Source organism: Giraffa tippelskirchi, chromosome 5 (assembly GCF_054371585.1).
Source record: "Giraffa tippelskirchi isolate mGirTip1 chromosome 5, T2T-mGirTip1v1.2.pri, whole genome shotgun sequence".
Classification (NCBI taxonomy): Eukaryota; Metazoa; Chordata; class Mammalia; order Artiodactyla; family Giraffidae; genus Giraffa; species Giraffa tippelskirchi.
In genome coordinates, this window is record NC_137279.1 from 27469830 (window position 1) to 27489617 (window position 19788).

Below are 19788 nucleotides of genomic sequence, written 5' to 3' on the forward strand. Positions count from 1 at the left end.
ATTCACTCCAGGACTCAGGTGTGCATTTGAGGCTTCTTATTATTATGTCATCAGAAATCCCTGTTTGTCAGGAAGAAAAAATAATAAACTTTACAGTTTTGCTGGATTCTAAAGGGCACGTGTATACACTCGTCTTGGCATCAGATCCTTCCAGGGAGTATGTCTTCATTGTTTTTAAGTGGAAATTAACAGAAAATAGAATTCCTCTTTCCTAAGTTTTACACTTAGTATTTTCACAAGGAGCCTTAATTTTTAGCCTCCTGTACAAAACTTTGTAACTGTTCACCCTGTTCATTGACCTCACAGTGTTGAAGCACTGAGAGATGAAATTAACACATTGGAAGCTTCAGAATCCACTCCCACCCTCACCCCAAAAAATGTAGTTTGTCATCTTAAATGTTTGACCATCTCTTCACTAAGCAGCACCTTCCAGAATCAAAAGTCGTATTTCCACACTAATACCTCTGGCTGTGAACATGAGACTTGATATGAAAGGCTAGACATTCACAGAGAACCCGGTGGTCATCACCAGGGGCTCTGGAAGGCCCTGAGTCTGTGGCTCTCTCCACGTGGCAGAAAGAAGGGACCCTATCCCAGGCCGAGCTCACGCTAATCCACGTCCAAGTCACTCGAGAAAAGGCCGCAATGTCTCTCAGAGTTCAGAGGCCAGAGTTGGGAGTCAAACAAACAGCAGTCCAGCCCCGCCCCTGCCCCTAGTGACCCTTGAGTAGGTGTCTTGACCTCTGTATCTCAGGTTCCTCAACCAAAACAACCAAAGAAGGTAACAAGAGGCCCGCTCCGTGGGGCAGCGGGAGGGTTAAATGGCAAAATGCCCGCAGCGCCTGGCACACGGCAAGCCCCGTTTCTAAGGGGAAGAATAGACAGCCCATGGGTGGGTGGGGATTCCTGCGTTTCTTTCAGGGAGCTTCCTGCCAGCTGACGCCCTCCCTGGTCCTCCCAAAGCCAGCAGCTCTTCTGTGATGCTCTTTTCTCCTCGGTCAATACCACTCGGGTCACAGCCAAGAAAGGACCCAGATACCTTTTGTGAATGGGCTAATGCTGGGGTTTTTCAATAGGAAAAATTTAAATGCACAGAAGTGGCCATTTGAAAAGCACGTAAACCCTTTTACTTAGGGCTTGAAGTCTAAGAAAGGCTGGAGGGCACCGGCTGCTTCTGGCAGAAACCCGTTCAGCTCGCCTGCCAATCAAATCTCCAGCCAATGAAGTCCTGACTGGGGGGATGACTACCGCCTTGCCTATGGCCTCAGCCCAGCGAGCAAGCGTGTGTGATTAAGTCGCTCAGTCGGGTCCCACTCTTTGCGACCCCACGGACTGTTAGTCGGTCAGGCTCCTCCGTCCATTGGATTATCCTGGCAAGAATACTGGAGTGGATTGCATTTTTTCCTCCAGGGGAATCTTCCTGACCCAGGGATCGAACCGGCGGCTCCTGCATTGGCAGGCAGATTCTTTACCGCGGCGCCACCTGGGAAGCCCCCTCAGCCAGGCAGGAGCCCCCTAACCTTCCTTCTGCTTAATTAGCTCACATCCCTTGTTTCTAAGATGAGAATAAAAATGGCACCTAACTCAATAGACTCGGATGAAATGGGAGGTTGAGGTTGCATACAAAACCCTCAGTGCATGGGACCACACAGGATACATGCTCACCTGCCATCATGGTTATCCTCACTCTTCCATTTAACTCACTATTTTCCGGGATTTCCTTGGGCCTGGGTATTCTCAAGATCCTGGTTTCCTCAGCACCACTTGTGTGTTTTTAGCCAACAAGTAGAAATTGGTGTGTCCCCGAATGGAAGGGGGGGTGGGGGACACACTGAACACTGTCTTGCTCACCTGATATTTTCACTTAGGAACGTTTAGAGGACCTCGAACAGAGAAAGGCCAAAGAGTCAGCAGCTTGCAACTGTTCCTTCAAAGAGAAAGAGAGGCAGGTACAGAGACCCTTTCTGATCTTGCAGCCAGACACAAAGTAGATACCTTATTTTCAAAGGGCAAGAGCTTGTGGGGTGTAAACGCCAGCGTGGGCAGCCCAGAAATCATTCCACCCTCCTCCCCTCCCTTCCCCTCCCCCACCCCAGCCCCTGCCCCTGCCCCTTCTCCTGCCTGCACCCTGCACAAGGGACCTGAGAGACCCAGGATCTGGAAGTGAGAGAAGGCAGAAGGGCAGCCCAACCATCCTGGGTGCTAAATGATTTGGGGACATAGAGACAAAACCATAAGAAAAAAAGAAGGTAGAAGTGAGGAATCCTAAGAATGAAGTACAGTAGGTGGAAGAAGGGGAGGATGGTACAAAATGGAGCCAGAAATAAGGATGAAGGTGCCTATTATAACACCCCCTCACCTGCCAAAGAGGAGCCCCATTAGACAGTGGACTTTCTGGCAGCCGATGGGAAATGGAAAACCCAGCATGGTCCAGAGTTCACCGTGTCCATGAGATATGATGAGTGTGATGCTCAGAAGTGTTCCTAAAACAAAGACAGTTCTGGATTCTCCTCCAGAGAGGACATTGTGTGGTGTAATAAACAACACCCCTAAGAATAGCAGTGCAGTGCTAGCTGGGTCATGGCTGTGCACAGCTCTTGAGACAGACTGATGACATCATATCCCAGTGAGTCCAGGAAAAGCATGTGCACATGGGCCAGGCTCTGCCCTTTGATGCCCAGCCATCCACTGATTGGACTTAACCCAAAAAGATATTTCAGAACAGTGTTCAAACTGGGGTTCCCTGGAGCCCTTGGGTGCCGTGGGAAGGGGATGACTCTCAACACACACACACCTTTCTCCCACCAGAGAAGCTCTCCATTGTCTGTTTTATACCACAAGTTCCTCTTGGAATTTTGCTTGGATAAAAGGTTTAGGGGAAAAAAGGTGGGGGTGGGATGGGAAGGAAGGAGGTTGTTGGTCTAATACCACTGCTTTATAACATCTGAAAATTTGGATGGTGACTGCTTCAACTGAGTTTTTGATAAATATTGAGTGGCTGCAGGCTCAAGGCCTTCTCCACGAAAAATGCCTGGAGGACAACTACCTGTTCGATATGGGCGCATAAGCCTTCATGGACAGTCCTCTGAGGGGAGAGTTAGTGTCCTTCAGGGAGAATGGAAGACTTACTAGTACCTATGACCTGTCCCAAAAGATGGCCTTCCTTCCTCCATGAATTTTATGAATGTCCAGTAGCATTGCCATATTTAGGGGGGAGAAAACAGCATGCCCAGGATGTATTAAATTTTAATTGCAGATAAATAACAAACAGTTATTAAGTATAAATATGTCCTAAATACTGCATGGGGGGCATACTCATACTTAAAAGTATTTTGGTTTCATTCTGAAATTCAAATTGAACTGGGAATCCTGTATTTTATCTGACAACCCCGCCAACACTTGCTGAGCACCAACTAGACACCAGCTGGGGAGGTTCTGAAGCAAGTGTCACAAGATGGCAGCCCACAGACATATTTCATTTGACTCATGGGATTTTTTTTGGTACATTTCAAAGTAGGGCACTTTAACAGAATACTCCAGATTTCCAGCTTCTCTGGAAAACTTGCAAGATCTGGGGACACTATGCCCACAATCCCACAAGTTACCATCATGAGCCTCCATCTTCCAGGCCCCTTAGAAAGGCGCTGGGCTTGTGGACTTGCTGCCACCCCTCCCTTGGCTCACCTCATCCACTTCCTTTACTTCCCTGGCCCCTGTAGGAATCAGGTTGGTGACCCCAGTTGATGCTCAGGACTCTCTGAGAAAGTCCCCTTCCTGACACCCCTACGTGTTCACCTGCAGGATGTCAGTCTGCAAGGGGGACCCAAGTTCCCTCTCCCTTTGGTGTCTCCAGTGTCTCGGGGATGCTCTTTCTTTGATGAACTGTCCCTGAGGTGCGGAGTCTTGAGCAGATCAGGGCACCAATAGTAATCAAACCCCAGGGGAGTGGCAAGCTCCAGATTCTCAGTGATGGCTTCCCAACAGGCCCCCAAAGTCCCTGCCAGGGAGGTTAGCCACTGGGGCTTTTGTCATGCCTAGGCCACTGGGTGGAAACTGCTGGACATGTACAGCCTCTTCTAGTGACCTGGAAGGCTGTGCTTCCAGCTAAAGCAGATCTGTCCTCCAAGGAGAAGATAGCATCCTTCATAGTCTTCTTGGTTGACCCACCTCCTTCTCTACTGGAATCTGGAACAGAGATCTCTAAGAGGTTCAGCAGGACAGTGTAGTGTTGCCCCAAAGCCACACCCCATTCTACAGACACCCCCCCCCAACCTTATCCCGTCCCTCTTCTGCAGACCCTCATCCTCATGTCCTCACCTAGGAAGGCTCAACATTTCATCCAAAAGGATAGCATCCGAAAGTTGAGAAAAATCTGTTTTTCTTTGATGCAAAAGACAAAGCAGCGCATAAACTAAAATTTGTCAATATTCTTTCTGTGTTAAAGAGACAAATGTTTGTAGAGGTGGTGAAGAACAAGATGCAGAACTCAAATTTCCAGGTGAGCCAGGAGAGGAGAGCAGAGAGAAAACCATAGAACAACAGCAGGAAGCCCAGTTGACAGTAACACTGTATCTATTGTGTACTGAGCATTTAGCATGTGCCATGCACACAGAGCCAAGCACTCGAGGTGCAGTATCTCATTTAAGCGTCACAACAACCCTATGGGGTAGGTTTTGTTATTATACCCAATTCTCAATGAGGTGTCTGAGGCTTAGAGACTTTATTTGTCCAGAGCCACACTGCTAAGTAGGAGACATCTGACACCCAGGTGAGAGTGCTGGCTTTTCTTCCTTAAGGTTATAAACTTCCAGGTAATAAACCTGATAACACTTCCAATGGCATTTCTCTTGAATTTCACAGAAGCATCCTCTAAAATTCTCTTAAAAGTTGAGAATTAAGACTTTGAAATCTTGAGCATGTTGAAACATTGCCATTGACAAATCAGCCCTGGAACTGGAATTAAGCCAATCCACATTCCCACTTTGCAGAAAGTAGAGGCGAGCTCTCAGGAAGCTTGAAAGCTGAACACATTTTGGTTGAATAAGAGAGAAGAGACATATTCAAGTTTGATAAAAGGCCACAGTCATTCTGAAGCAACCAAATTATCATGGGTAGAAGAAACAAAGATATTCTAGGTGAGGGATATATTTGGAAAATAGAAGCTTCTTCTCAACCAGCATCCTTGTTCTAAGGCCAGAAGATGGTTACTGTCCCAGAGCAGGATATTAAAATGACAGAGAGTGTCCTGGGGGCCCCTATGGATCTGAGACCTTTGCTACCCTGCAAAGTGGAAATTTTGGAAAGTTTGTCACTTATTCATGTATAGTACTGAAGCGGAGGAGGAAGAAAGAGCCCTAAGCTAGCTTTTGTCTGAAGACCACCTGGGGATGTAAAATGACAGAGGGGATATTGACATGGGTCCCAGATGTTGTGGGAACACTGTGCTTCTCTGCAATACGAGACCCTCCTGGCATCTCACGCTGCCTTTGGCTTTAACAAAATAGGGGCAAATGGTGCTTTGGCTGAGAGCAAAGAGCCAGCTTCCCATTCTCCTAGCCCTCCAGCTCCAGCTTAGAAGTTGGTGTCTGAGATCTCCTTGGTACAGAAAGGTTTCCTCCAGGTTCCCTGCCAACTGTAGCTTGGGCGACTCCTTACTCCAGAGTGGACCTAGAGTCCTTCGGGGGATGGAGTCACCAGGACCACGTTGATAAAGATGGGATGTATAAAGTTTGCTCTCTCAGTCTCACGTAAGAGACTCCCAGAGAGTCTCAGCATCTCTCATAACGGAGTCTCCATCTCTAGTATGCTTCAGAACTAGCACATTCTTCCTTTTTAAGATCCTGTGGGATTCATATCGATTTTATATATTTTTTTCCATTGCAGCTAACAGTCTTCTATAATTGTCAATCATATGCTAGAGGGGAAAATCTTCTAGTTAATAAATTGAATACCTAGTCTAGGCCACATACTGTGCTAGGAACTGGGGACAGAAAAATGAACAAAAAGATACGACCCCAGCCCTCATTCATTCAACTAATATTTGTTGAGAAGCCTGCGATATGGCGGGTAATGTTCAGGTATTAGGATTCAACCCCATTCTCAGTGGCAGCAATATCACCCCCAAGAGGGCAAAACTCTACTTTTTTAATGTATAAAGCACAGACATACACACAGTGCTATCTGTAATAATCAAATTTCATGGAGGTGAGAACTTCCCAGGTGGCTTGGCGGTAAAAAATCCACCTGCAATGCAGGAGATGCGGATTCGATCCCTGGGCTGGGGAGATCCCTGTAGAAGGAAATGGCAACCCACTCCAATGTTCTTGCCTGGGAAATCCCATGGACAGAGGAGCCTGGTGGGCTACAGTCCATGGGATCTCAAAAGAGTTGGATACGACTTAGCAGCTAAACAACAACAAAAGCGATTAGGAAAAAATGTCTAAGAAGGCTCCTTAAGGAAAACGATGATAATGAAAAAAAAGAGTGAGAAACGCCAGGTTAGATCAATGAAGAAACATGTAAAACTCCCAGTCTTTCATGGCTTTTTATTCTGGGGCAAATAAATAAACAAATATTGGGTTGGATGAAAAGTTAATTCGGGTTTTACCATTAAAATGTTATGGAAAAACCCAGATGAACTTTTTGGCCAACCCAGTACTTTCTGAGTTGTTCCTGAGCTCAGGAACACTTTTCACAAGGACCTCTCCATCCCCCTTCCGAGTCCACGGACCAGGAAAGGCCTCTCTGAAGAAGGGATGTTTAAAACCAAGACCTGAGGTGGTGTGGAAATGAACTGGGATCTTTGTGCCCAGATCTGCCACTCCAGTGTACCCTGAGTTAATTCCCAGTTTATTTCCAAATTTCCAATTTAAATGTCCTTATTTAAATCACAGGCTCCTATCCTGGCCTTGTTCTTCTAAGGGTGAGCAGGGAATGCGATTCCAAACATGCAGGATGAATGCTTGTTGCTGCCTGAGGTCCCTGGCTCGGGACAGACCCAGCCAGGCTTCCCCCACCCCTCAGGCCCACACTTGAATTTTCACATTTCCCATTCCTCACCCCTTCCTTTTCCAGGTTCAGCCATCCCCTCTGCCTTTTGCTGTCCCCAACCTCATCACTCAAAAAAGTGGACCAAAGCTTGCTCTGTGGTGCTTCCCACCCCAAGCTCATGGCAGACCTGGGACTTGGGGGACCCTGGGACTAAGGAATCTTCATTTTTAACAAACATCCAGACTCTCACTCCAACAGCCAACCCCACACCAGGTCAGGGCACTGGCCCTGGGGACCCATCCAATTTTATTGAAAAGCAAACTAAAAAGGATACAAAGGAAGACTAGTTTAGAGGCAAAACATTTTCAACATTTGCTGTCTGTTTTCCTTTTATCTGGGCATTCCCACCAAGATTTGCTTTGTGGGCTAGTGTAGAGATGTTAGCCTATCTCACCCTGAAATGTTTTCCTGCAATGATTTTGAAAGCAATCTCAAAGCACATTTCAAGACTCCTGGCAGCCACTGGCATGGGTTAGGCACAGAACATGATTTTTAAGCCTGTCTTAAAGCGAAAAGAGTTACAGAGATGGTCCTACCAGCCTCTCTCATTGAAATCCACCCAGAACCTCCTCTCAACCCCTGAGGAAGACAGGACATTCTGGTCCCTATCTGACAGATGAGGAGACCAAGAATCACGCTTTCAGAGGCAGAGCTGAAACTTGACTACCTGTAGGCCTGCAGGCCCTCTTTCCCCAGGGGCATGAGTTGGAGTCAAAAACTTGCAAGAAGTAGGGCTGGTGATGTGAAGCCTGTTGGAAAGAAACTTGCAAGTTACAATTGTATCTACAGTATAAGCAGAACCATGTGAGAGAGAGAGATTCTTGGGTTGCAATGAATAGAAACCTATTCAGAAAGAGGGAGGGGGCTTTTATAAGGATGTAAGAGTGAGTGCCTCATAAATACTGAGAGCTGAGAGAGAGCTTGGCCTCAAAAGAGAACTGGTAGGCCATCATCTCCCAAACATCATTTCTGTTACACACAAACACACACAGAGAACTCATATCACCTCTCTGTGTCTAAATCTCCCCTGATCTCTTCTATCTCTGGTCATGTGATAAAAAGGATTGACCTCACGGTCCCCCAGTTCAAAGAACCAGCTCAGGTAGTAAGTAGCATCATAGAGCCCATAATCCTAAATCCTGGGAGTGACCATCTGAAAAGCCAAGCCTGTGCCAAAGTGCCCGATCAGCTAAGACCAGGAACAGAGTCATACTCATGACTGCCCCAAGCAAGGGACATTGCTTAGAATAGGGTTAGACAGACTCCCCTTGAATATCCAGCATTTTCTCCTCCTAAGACATCAGAGACATAAGACATTCAGTTTAGTAACAGCTTTTCAAGGGAAAGTCCATCCCAATGAATGTGCCCATAATCAGAAACTCCTGGTTTCAAAAAAAAAAAGAAAGAAAATATAAGAAGAGAAAGCTTTATCTGTATATCTGGAAGGGAGTACACTGGAATGTCAATAAGGTTACCTGTGGGTAGTGTGAGAATGGTGGATCATTTTAGCTTCTTTTTGCACACATCTATGTCTGTATATAAATTCTTTTTTACAAATACTTTATTTTGAGTAAAAAAGCCCATTTGAGTGGTATATTTGGGGATCTCCTTATAACTGTCAAGTTTGTGCATTTGTTGTTCTTGTTGAAGGTCGGAGCCAGAAAAGCCACTGCAAAGATGGACCAAGAAAGAGAGATGCTAAGGAGAGAGATGTCCAGCAAGTCCAGCCAGAGCCTTCTGTTTTCTAAGCCTGGTGGAAGGAACTAGAAACATCATCCCACCGGGTCTCACGAGATCCTCCTCTGTGAGTCAGAGAGACTCTTCCTCACCAAATCACAAAGACAATTTTTTAGGACTTAAAAGATTGTTACCCTGTGTGTTGCTTCCTAGATTGGTATTTTGCATAGTGCAATTTTTCGGAGTGTGTGGGGAGAGGGGCTGTTTTCACAGCTATCTATGAATGTAAGCGCACTTAGGCATATGAAGAATTAGTCAGAAATTCCTACTCCTAGGCCCAGTAGATAAACTTACGTGTCTGGGTTGTTACATACCCAAATGTCATACCTCCATGAAGCTCCAAGAAACCCACAGTTGAGAAAACCCAGGGCATATTACTGGGGCCACAGGACAGAAAGATAACCTCAGGGGCTGCTGGGGCCACAGTATAGTGCATTTATATCTGAATTTCTTATAATAAATTTGAACACCAACCTGTTTTTATCGCTTCCATAACAATGAGTCACATGTATATGGCATTCTGCAGTTTTCAAAACCCTTCTCATCTAATCTTCCTCCAAGCCCTGGGAGGTAAATAGTATTATATTCCCCATTTTACAAATGAGGAAGCTGAGGTCCAGAGAGGTTAAATGGCCCATCTAAAGTCACACAGCTAGGAAATTCAAGGGTTGGGTCTGGAACCCAGGTTTTTAACTCCCGTCTCACACTGCCCATTCTGTCACAGCAGGATAAGCCCAGTAGTTCAAGTCACAGGCCATCAGGACAGACCAAGTACCCAGTCACCAAAGGGCACCCACTGCCCAGGTGGACACACTCTTTTTCCATGGTATTTGGAGAGACTTTCATTTTTGCCCTCTCTGCAGCCATCTGTTCTCTCTCTGCCTTTCTTATGTGGCCAAGACCACCAAAAAATGGGAGGAACAGCAGCAGTCATGAATATCAGTAATTTTTTTTAATTTTAAAAAGCTGCAATAAAAATGTTTTTATATTTTAAAACCAAATGCATTCTTTATACTGATTAAAACTAGAAGGAAATAGGAAAAATTATTTGCGTAATATTCCACTAAAGGTACATCTTACACAGTGAGAAGGTACATCTTACACATGATCTTAAAAATAATCTTGAAGGGAATTCCCTGGTGATCTAGTGGTTAAGGCTCCATGCTTTCAAAGCAGGGGGTGCAAGTTCAATCCCTGATCAGGGAACTAAGATCCCACATGCCTCATGGTGGTGCAGCCAAAAAAAATAAATTTTTTAAAAAGAGTTTTAAATTATTAAAAAAAAATAATAATAGTAATCTTGAAAACCCCAGTTTTCCATAAGGAATATGATATTACTTATACTGCACCATATCCCCAAAATCCAAAAAGCAGTCTCCAGCACAAGAAAAGATCACTGTTAAGAAGCTGGCTAATGTTTGGAAGCCAAATTGTGTGTGGGGGGAAAAGATACTGAATTTGGTTGAACATGAATATTTGAATTTGCAGAAGTCAAATGTGATGCCTCTGTGACTCCGCTATATTTTAGGTCTCTCAAAGGACATGTTAGTTTTATCATATCAACTTTGCAACCCACGATGGTGATTTCCTTTCTTCACTCCTTGAACTAGATGGTTCTTTGGGTATCACCTCAGCCACGTACCCCTTTCTCTGAGGATGCACACTGCCCCCCCCAATCAGGTTTGCCCTAGCTAATGCTGCTTTCCTGGCCACAGCGGGTTGGCTGAGCAATAGATAGTCTACCCAAGCCAGACCAATCAGGTTTCACTTCTAACCCAAGCTGGGCCAATCAGCACCTCTGCCCTTGGTATTGGAAGTACGGCACAGGATCACCACACAGGTTATTAGTGGTATGGACCTGAGGTCTTGATGCAGTTCCCAGCTGGGGTGGCCATTTCTTCCACTGTGTTTGGAGAAACAAATCCAGTCTAAAATGAGACGGTCGGGATAGATAAACAACAAGTGGAGACAAGAAACCAAGACCACCAGAGAGACAGTGCAGTGGACACTACAAGTCCCTTATTCATCGCCCCCCTCTACTGTATAAGCTGAAGTTTAAGCACTGTCATTTCCCAGCTTCCCTTGCAGCTAGACCCAGCCATGTTCCTCAGTTCTGGCCAATGACATGCAAGTGAAGGTCCTGGACAGGGCTTCCCTTCTGGAATTAAAGGCAAGACTTTGCTAGGAGAGAGATTTTTCCCTTTGTCCCTTTGTCTTGTCTTTTTCTCTCCCGGAGCTCAGACTTGGAGCTGGAGCAGCCATGCTGGGAATCACCAGGAAACAAGCAAGAGGCCAAAGCCCACCTCAAGGACAACAGAATGGAAAGATGTGAAAAGCCTAGGTGGGAGCCTGGTAACGTCACTGTGCTGAACACCACAGTGTACTGAACAGCCTACCTCTGTACATCCTGTTGTGTAAATAAATAAATCCCCCTCTGTTTAAGTCACTGTAGTCAGGTGTACCTGTGTGTGCTGTGGAGCAAACCACTTAAAACTTCTTAGTCGTGTCTGACTCTTTGCGACCCTATGGACTGTAGCCCACCAGGCTCCTCTGTCCATGGGATTCTCCAGGCAAGAACACTAGAATGGATTTCCATTCCCTTCTCCAGGGTATCTTCCTGACCCAGAGATTGAACCTGGGTCTCCTGCACTGCAGGCAGATTCTTTACCATCTGAGCAACTTGCTGACTTACAATGGTGAACACTATTTCTCATGATTTCATGGGTCAAGCAGGACACATGTACTGGTCTGGGTTGGCCTGGCTGGAGCTGGATGGTTTTGGATGCCTTGTGTACATGCCTGGTCATTGACAGGCAAGCTGGGTGAGGGCAGTGGTTCTCAATCAGGGGCAATTTTGTCACTCAGGGAACATTGGGCAATATCTGGACACAACTTTTGTTGTTAAACTGGCATGGGGGGTGCAACCGTCTAGGGCAGTGTTCCTCAACCTCTGGGATCTAATGCCTGATGATCTGAGGTGGGGCAGATGTAATAATAATAGAAATAAAGTGTACAATAAATATAATACACTTGAAATCATCCTGAAAACATCCCTCTGCCCTAGTCCATGGAATCTTTCATGAAACTGGTCCCTGGTGCCAAAAAAGTGAGGACCGCTGATCTGGGGGTAGAGGCCAGGGATGCTGCTAAGCCTCTCACAGTGCATAGAACCGCTCCCCACAACAAAGACTTATTTGATCTGAAATGTTAACAGTACCAAGAATGAGAAACCCTGGTCTAGAAAGGCCTCAGCTGGGATTTCTTTCTCTGCCTGATGTGATCTCTCATTGCCCAGCAGGTCAGATCAAGCCACAGGTTCCCAAGAGCTGCAGGAGAGACCAAGCCCCAAAGCACACTTTTCAAGTCTCCACCTGCCTTGTGTTTGCCAATATGTCATCAGACAAAACAAACTGCACAGCCAGGGTTCATCTGGGAGAGGCTCCACATTTTCACCTACCCACGTCAAGGCTTCTGTTATTTAAAAGCTGAAAGCATTCCAACTGACACAGAAAGTTACCCTAATTCCTGATGACTTTCTGGTTCCTGGTTTCTTTCCTGGGAAAGGCCAGTTCCAGGGCCTGCCCTTGGGTTCCACTAGGACACTGTGTATCACTCCAGGGTCTCTGGTTCCAAACAACAGAAACCTCCTGTGGCTAACTTAAACAGAAAGGGAGCTAATCGAAAGGCAACAAGGTAGGTTAGAGAATCAAAGGGTGAGCAAAGCTGAGAAGTCAGGATCATCAGGAGAAGATTTAGGTCAGGAGAAAAGTCAGGACTCTCAGGAACCGGCTCTTCTTTCCCATAGATGTCCTCTTTTGCTTCAGCTGGTTTGAGTTTCTGTTATTGCAAACAAAATGGCCTTTATTATGACACTCTTGGGACTTCCCTGGCGGTCCAGTGGTTAGGTCGTCACCTTCCAATGTGGAGGGTGCCAGTTCATCCTTGTTCAGGGAGCTAGGATCCCACATGCCTTGCAGCCAAAACACCAAAATGTAAAACAGAAACAATATTGTAATAAATTCAATGAAGCCTTTTTTTAAAAGACACTCTGGTACACAGCCCCCACTGGTAGCTCTGAGAAGCTACCAATGACCTTTCCCCTGGGGTTGTTCCAAGGCACAACAAGGGACAGGCGGCTTTACCCTCCTCCCAGAGCTCCCAATCTTCTGATCCCTCTGAGAGGCTGAACCAAACAACTTCCTCCCGCCCTTGCCAATGGCCGCCCAATTGGATTCGTGACTTTGCAGATAAGGTGCCCTTCTCCAACAACTTGGCACAGCCAGCCATGCCTGCTGTTGTGGAAACCAGAGTCATGAAGTGTCTGTGGGAAAAAACAGCTTCCACCAGATCTTCATTCCCAAGTGTGTTCCTGGTAAGTGGAGTGGTTTCCAATTTTCTAGGGTCTTAGGAATGAAAGCAATACATCGAAGACGATGAGAGGAAACCCAACACCTGCTCACGCTGATGCACTTCTCTTTTCCGTACTGAGGTTCCTAAAGCCTCTTTTCTGTACCGAGGTTAGGGTGCCCGGTGAGGGTAGACTATTTCAGCTTATCAGCTTGGCCTCATTTCCATCAAGATGCACTGCTTGCATCCGTCTGCTCAGTGTACCGAGTTATTTTGGGCCCATTCATGACCTTATGTCCCTGCTTTTGTTTTTAAACATTTTTCTTTGTCCATCTGTTCCCTAGGAATCCATCACAATGCCTCCTTCCTGTGGTGGGAAGCATTAGCAGATTCCTTGTTTTGCCTTTAGCTTTCATTCCTAAGACCCTAAGATATTGGAGGCAGAAATTTTATCTTCTGGCTCACCATAGTCTAATCATCAGAGGTACTCTATTCTGATCAATCACTTCTATGGTTAAGCAACCAGCCTTCATTCATTCAGGCAACAAACGCTGGGTACCTACTATGCACCTGATGCAAAGAACTGACTCATTGGAAAAGACCCTGATGCTGGGAAGGAATGAAGGCAGGAGAGAAGAAGGGGATGACTGAGGAGGAGATGGTTGGATGGCATCACTGACTCTATGGACACGAGTTTGAGCAAGCTCCGGGAGTTGGTGATGGACAGGGAAGCCTGGCGTGCTGCAATCCATGGGGTCGCAAAGAGTCGGACACGACTGAGTGACTGAACTAACTGACTATACACCAGGTACTAATGACACTGTGCTAGACCTCGTAGCCTACACCTCTGCTCACCTGTCTTTTCACGATCTGACCCGCTGCTCACCTGAGGAGTGGAATCGTTCATTTAGTGGGTGTGTTGCCTGGGAGAGCTCACCTGTGACGTTCCCATCCTCTTTTTTGGCTTTCTATGAGATTCCTGCTGGGCCTTCTCTAGAGAGAGCTGCACACAGCAGTTACCCTCTTCTGGAAGTTTCTTTGTCCCTTTCAACAGTTGAATTTTAATAGCTAATAATTGCAAATTTGTTATGGCATCCTTGCCAGCCATTAGATCCTGTGCTAGGCACGGCCCAGACATTATCCCTTTCAGTCCTCACTGTGTGTAGCACTCCTGTTTCACATGTGAAAACAATAAGAAGTTACTTGCCCAAGGGAAAAAGTCACAGAGCTCAGACTTCGTACTCAACTGCTCCAATGAAGCACTTTCCTCAGTGAAGTCCAGGAACCAGCTTGTTATCTACTGGTCAGTGAAGATCAGGTTGGCAAACTTTTTCTATAAAGGGCCATTTCCCTTTGTGAACCATAGAGTCACTGTCATGACTACTCAACTCTGCCATTGTAGCATGATGCCTGAACAAATGAGCATCGCTATGTCCCAATAAAACTTTATTTATAAAGATAGGCAGGGGGCCAGATGTGCCAGCCCCATGTTAGACTCTTACGCAGACTAGATTGTTAATATCTGCATGGCTATTGCCTGCCACATAACTACCAGGAAGCCAGTTTATCAACATCTCCATCACTGAGAGCATCTGGAGCTTTTACTATGAACCATGCACTTCACTAAACACTTCACATAAATTTTCTCATTTAATCCTCTCAAGTACTCCAGGAGGAGAGATCCATTGCCATTTATAGACAATGCAACTGAGGCCTCTAGAAAGGTAAAACAGGCTGCCCTAGGTCACCCCAAAGGGATTTTCAGATCCAGATCCTAAACATGACGCAACACTGCCTCTCACCATCACAGCCCTGCATCTGAACAATAGGAAGCTTCGCAGGTGAATCAGGAGAACTGCCTTCCACTGAACCAAGCTTGAAGGAAACAAGACTTCATGACAAACCCCTTCCTCTCAGCATCCTGGCTTACTAGCCCCTTCTCAGAGTCCCCTGCTTTCTTTAGTTACTACTGAGTTCACGTGTCCCTGGCCTGGGCACCATGCTCTCTCTTTCAACCAACTTTGCCTGCCTCAGCCTTGTGCTAATTTTACAACCTGCTTTTCGGTTTCCCAAATCCTCATGTTCCCCTGCAGCAGCCACATGCACTGTTTATTACCCCTACCCTCCTTTTATTCCTTCCACCTTGTCTGCTGAGTGGAGAGCTCTAAATGACCTCTGGGCCTTATCGATGCCCAAGGACCAGCAGGTCACCCGGCCACAATCCCTATCTGGTGCTGCTGACACTGTCCTCAGAGGAGCAGGGGACAGATACTTGAGAGGTTTGTTGTCCAAGAGATCCTGTTAACTTTGTGTTGAGTCATGTGGGTGCAGAGAGGTGTCACTTTTCTCTTTCTTAGTGGTGACCTTGAGACCTGAAAACTAGCCACCGGATGCTCAGGAGGAGACACTGAGAAAACACCCCGTCCATCCTGAGCCCTCAGGCAGAGCAGACCATCATGCATTCAGTCAACCTTGACTTCTCCAACCTGACCTTGGGCCAGGCACCATGCTGGCACTGAGGAGACAAAGCTGAACCAGACAGACGGGTCCCTTTCCCCAGGAAGCTGTGCTGGGGCAGGGTGGGGTAGGAGGTGTCAGATAGTTTACTAACAGCGTCATTGTGGGTGGTAATAAGTACTGAGTCCCAGCCAGAGGCTTGTTAGCTGGAACAGTCATAGCCTTTGTCAGTCCCCCAGAGTGGGTCCAACAGTTCTCACTCTTCAAACTGGCTAGTCCCACTCTCCCCACCCCCATTCCCACTCTTGCACATGGCCGGGAGAATTCCAGGACCAGAGCCTGGTGCCCAACACACTTAATAAATAGGTCTTGATTGCCTGGATGGAGACGCACACTACTTTCATAGAATAGTATAAAAATCGAAATCAGCTGCCCATATTATTGCCATGCTTGGAACGGGTCCAGGAAGGCCCTGCAGATGCCACATTGCTGGGTTTTAAGCCACAAGATACACACACACACACACTCACTCTCTCTCTTTTTCTCTCTTTCTCAGCATTTAAGACAGGGTTAAGACTCAAGCTGAACTGCCTGGGGTTTAACAGAAGCAGAAATCACGCTCCGCTTTCTTCTCCCAGCCTGTCCATTTGGGCATATGCAACTAATTAGAAAGACAATCTTGATTTTCAAGTAGATTAAACGCATCCAAGATAACCACGAAAAGAGAACTTGTGAGAGAGATCGGTTGGCTTCTAATGACGGGCAACCACCTGCAGGCCTTGGCCCCATTACACCCTTTCCCACCTGCCCTGCTCTGCGGTCCTGTGAGCGCCTCCTGACACAGCTCCCCCGCTGCCCCCTCTGCACGGTCTGCATGGCTTCCAGACTTGGCAGGAGGTGAGAGAGCCTCGGAGACCAACCAGGCTGTGACCTCATTCTCTGCTCTCACTCCTCCAATCGCTCCAAATGGGTATCTGGGCTGTCCGTCAACTTTGACCTCTGTGTACCTTTCTCCATCCATCACAGGTTTGCTGGTGACCACGGAGGGTTTGTGATGATGAATGTGTAAACCGGTGTTTATAAAGTGCCAAGTGAGTGCTGTAGTTTATGAGCTGACTCTATCTCCGCTGCCGGTCTCCCTAATCCCTTCTTGTTTTCCAAGCATCTTAGGCTGGAGGGACCACCCAGTTCCATCCGGCTCTGGAATGCCCCTCACAATTCTCTCCATCTGCCCCCATCACCGGAGAGCTCTTCCCAACTCCTCCCTGTGTCTCCCTCCTGTTTTTCAAAGGGCTGTTGTTTTTCTTAATATTGCTTTACCCCTCCCCAAAAGACAGTTACACAAGTAGATGTGGGAGGAAGCTAAAAAACATAAGTCAACGATGACTAAGTCTGCCTAGCTCCCTCGTTGCTGGAATATTGTCAGAATCGGCTCTCTTTCACCCCTGCCTCTGTAAAAATCCTTTGCCGAGGGTGTGATTTTTTCCTGAAGATCATTCTTTCCACATGACCAAATGTTGTCATGCATAGCCAGTCCAGAGTTTCTTTCTGCCCAAATCTGTGCTTGGGGCACAGCACTCAGGGTCACTCAGAAGTGATTTTTCCCTAATGAACAGGCAACTGGGTGGCTCCTGGAAGTTTCACTAGCAATCAGGGACCATCAGTTATCCCAGAGTTTTCTTCCCCCCACTACTTCTCTGGTTTCTTAATAAGTGCTTTTCCTGAAGTCCAATGACCTCAGAAGGAAAGAGTTCAAATAAAATCCAGCATGCATCTCCAGCTTTGGAGCAGACAACAAGGCCTCTGAAATGAGACAGACACCGAGCAGCCTGAGCTCCTGCTCCACAGTCCCAGAGTCTCAACCCCTGAACACTAGTGACGGAATCAGCCCAAGAGGTGTTAAAAGGGCTCGCCCATTGGGCAGCACTTCCTGAGCTCTGTCTGAGCATAAGAGCCGCAAGGTCTGGGCGTTCTGCTCCTCTTTTACAAGATGCAATAGGTAATGAACAGGAATTCCCCCAACTGTGCATCACGGAGCCCGCCCAGCCTCCAGAGGGTTGTGTTCACACAAGCCAAATGGGCAATTGACCAGAGCATTTAATACTTAAGAGTCTGTGTGAATAATCCAAACCAAAATCCCAGATTTTTCATATACATGTAAATTGTTCTTCACAAAGGCAAATCCTAACCTAATCCCTTCACTGTTAAAAAGTTGGCTCCCAGAAACAAAACATTTTATAATAAAGGCAGCCCTATTTCATGCAGACCCATTCATAATGAATCATAGGTTGGGGCAAATTGAGGTCTATCAGATTTTAAGTAATTAACTGCCTAAAAACGAAAGCTCAGAATTTGCAGACCCAAGCATTTGCAGGCATAATTTTTAAAGTTTCGATCTATACCACGTCCCCAGGCTTTTGCATTCAAAACCCAACTATTTTGCCTCTGATGAGTCCTTGAAGAAAACACATGGAAGATACAGAAACTTAGCTCTTAAAAGTAGCTGGACCAAATTGTCCAAGACCAACAGAAACTTAATTCCAACCTTTAAAAAACACAAAATCACATCATTTAAGCTGAATGTCTCTATTGGAATCAGAAACAGTCCAACTCATTTCTCAAAAATAAGTTGATGAAAATTTCATATTTTCTGAAGCCTGAAGAGTTTTTTTCTCAATTTTATTCTTTTTAAAATGTCCTTTAAATTAATTCTCAGTTCAGTTCAGTCACTCAGTCGTGTCCGACTCTTTGAGACCCAATGGACTGCAGCACACCAGCCCTCCCTGTCCATCACCAACTCCTAGAGTTTACTCAAACTCATGTCCATCGAGTAGGTGATGCCTTCCAACCATCTCATCCTCTGTTGTCCCCTTCTCCTCCACCTTCTCCTCCCACCTTCAGTCTTTCCTAGCATCAGGGTCTTTTCCAATGAGTCAGTTCTCCGCATCAGGTGGCCAAAGTATTGGAGTTTCAGCTTCAACATCAGTCCTTCCAATGATTATTCAGGACTGATTTCCTTTAGGATGAACTGGTTGGATCTCCTTGCAGTCCAAGGGACTCTCAAGAGTCTTCTCCAACACCACAGTTCAAAAGCATCATTTCTTCGGTGCTCAGCTTTCTTTATAGTCCAACTCTCACATCCATACATGACTACTGGAAAAACCATAGCTTTAACTGGATGGACCTTTGTTGGCAAAGTAATGTCTCTGCTTTTTAATATGCTGTCTAGGTCATAGCTTTTCTTCCAAGGAGCAAGTGTCTTTTAATTCATGGCTGCAGTCACCATCTGCAGTGATTTTGGAGCCCCCCAAAATTAATTCTAACAATATCCTTTTTTTTTTTTTTTTAAGGAAAGCATTTTTTTTTTAAGTCATTGAATTTGTTACAACACTGCTTTTGTTTTCTGTTTTGGTTTTTTGGCCGGGAGGCATGTGGGGTCTTAGCTCCCTGATCAGGAATGAACCCATACATTGGAAGCACAGAGTCTTAACCACTGGACCGCCAGGGAAGTCCCAGCAATATTCTTAAACTGTGGGAAATCGACAAATATCAATTGAGGATCTGTTCTGTGCGAATCAGTCTGTGACAGCTCACTGATTTTACATTCTCAAGTGCTGTCTGCTTCCAGAGCACTAAGCCCATCTCTTCTCTGGGGGAAGCTGTTTCTGCAGAGTCTTGAGAATCATCCCAACATTTTAGAGAATAAGCACAAAGCACAGTAGTGATTCTCAACCTTCATGTAGCCAAACGCCCCTGGGTGTCTGTTAAAATGTAGATTTCTGGGTCCCACTCCAGAGATCAGTTTTGTTTTTCTGGATTGGAGCCTGGGAATTGATATCATCAACCAGCCCCCCTCTTCCACTGCAGGAGTCCTGTTTCTGGAAGTCCACAACTCTTCAGTTTTAAAGTGACAGACCAGACCACAGAGAGAAACTCTCTCTCTGGCCTCTTCCTGACACCCCATCCCTTGAGCCTTGGGAGAGGATACTTCTTCTCTGGGGTCCCCACTGAAATGGCAACATTAAGATCTCCCTGCCAGCTCCCCTAAAATAAAGTCACAGACGACCGCGTGGCCCGATAGCTATTCTGCCAAGTCATTCATGTTATGTGCTGACCGGCGGGGAGAGGACCAGGCCCTTCTCCCTTGCTCTCTCCCCCCGTCTCCGAGGACCTCTCAAGACTGAGGCCCAGCCCCAT

General features: G+C 46.3%; 1 protein-coding gene across 20 annotated transcripts in view; it reads left to right on the top strand.

Moving 5' to 3' along the window:
- FHAD1 (forkhead associated phosphopeptide binding domain 1) overlaps positions 1–11233 on the top strand; it is a 159334-nt gene extending 148101 nt beyond the window's left edge. For 7 of the 20 annotated variants that reach the window (XM_081488044.1, XM_081488045.1, XM_081488059.1 and 4 more), the window contains 3 exons: positions 1869–1949; positions 4445–4498; positions 8701–8912. In XM_081488044.1, coding sequence (XP_081344170.1) covers positions 1869–1949; positions 4445–4498; positions 8701–8817 — 252 coding nt within the window. In that variant the 3' untranslated portion in view covers positions 8818–8912. Of the gene's footprint in view, positions 1–1868; positions 1950–4444; positions 4499–8700; positions 8913–11028 lie in introns of those variants that run through there. The other 13 variants (XM_081488047.1, XM_081488062.1, XM_081488048.1 and 10 more) reach the window with 6 other exon arrangements.
- The last annotated feature ends 8555 nt before the right edge of the window (positions 11234–19788 follow it).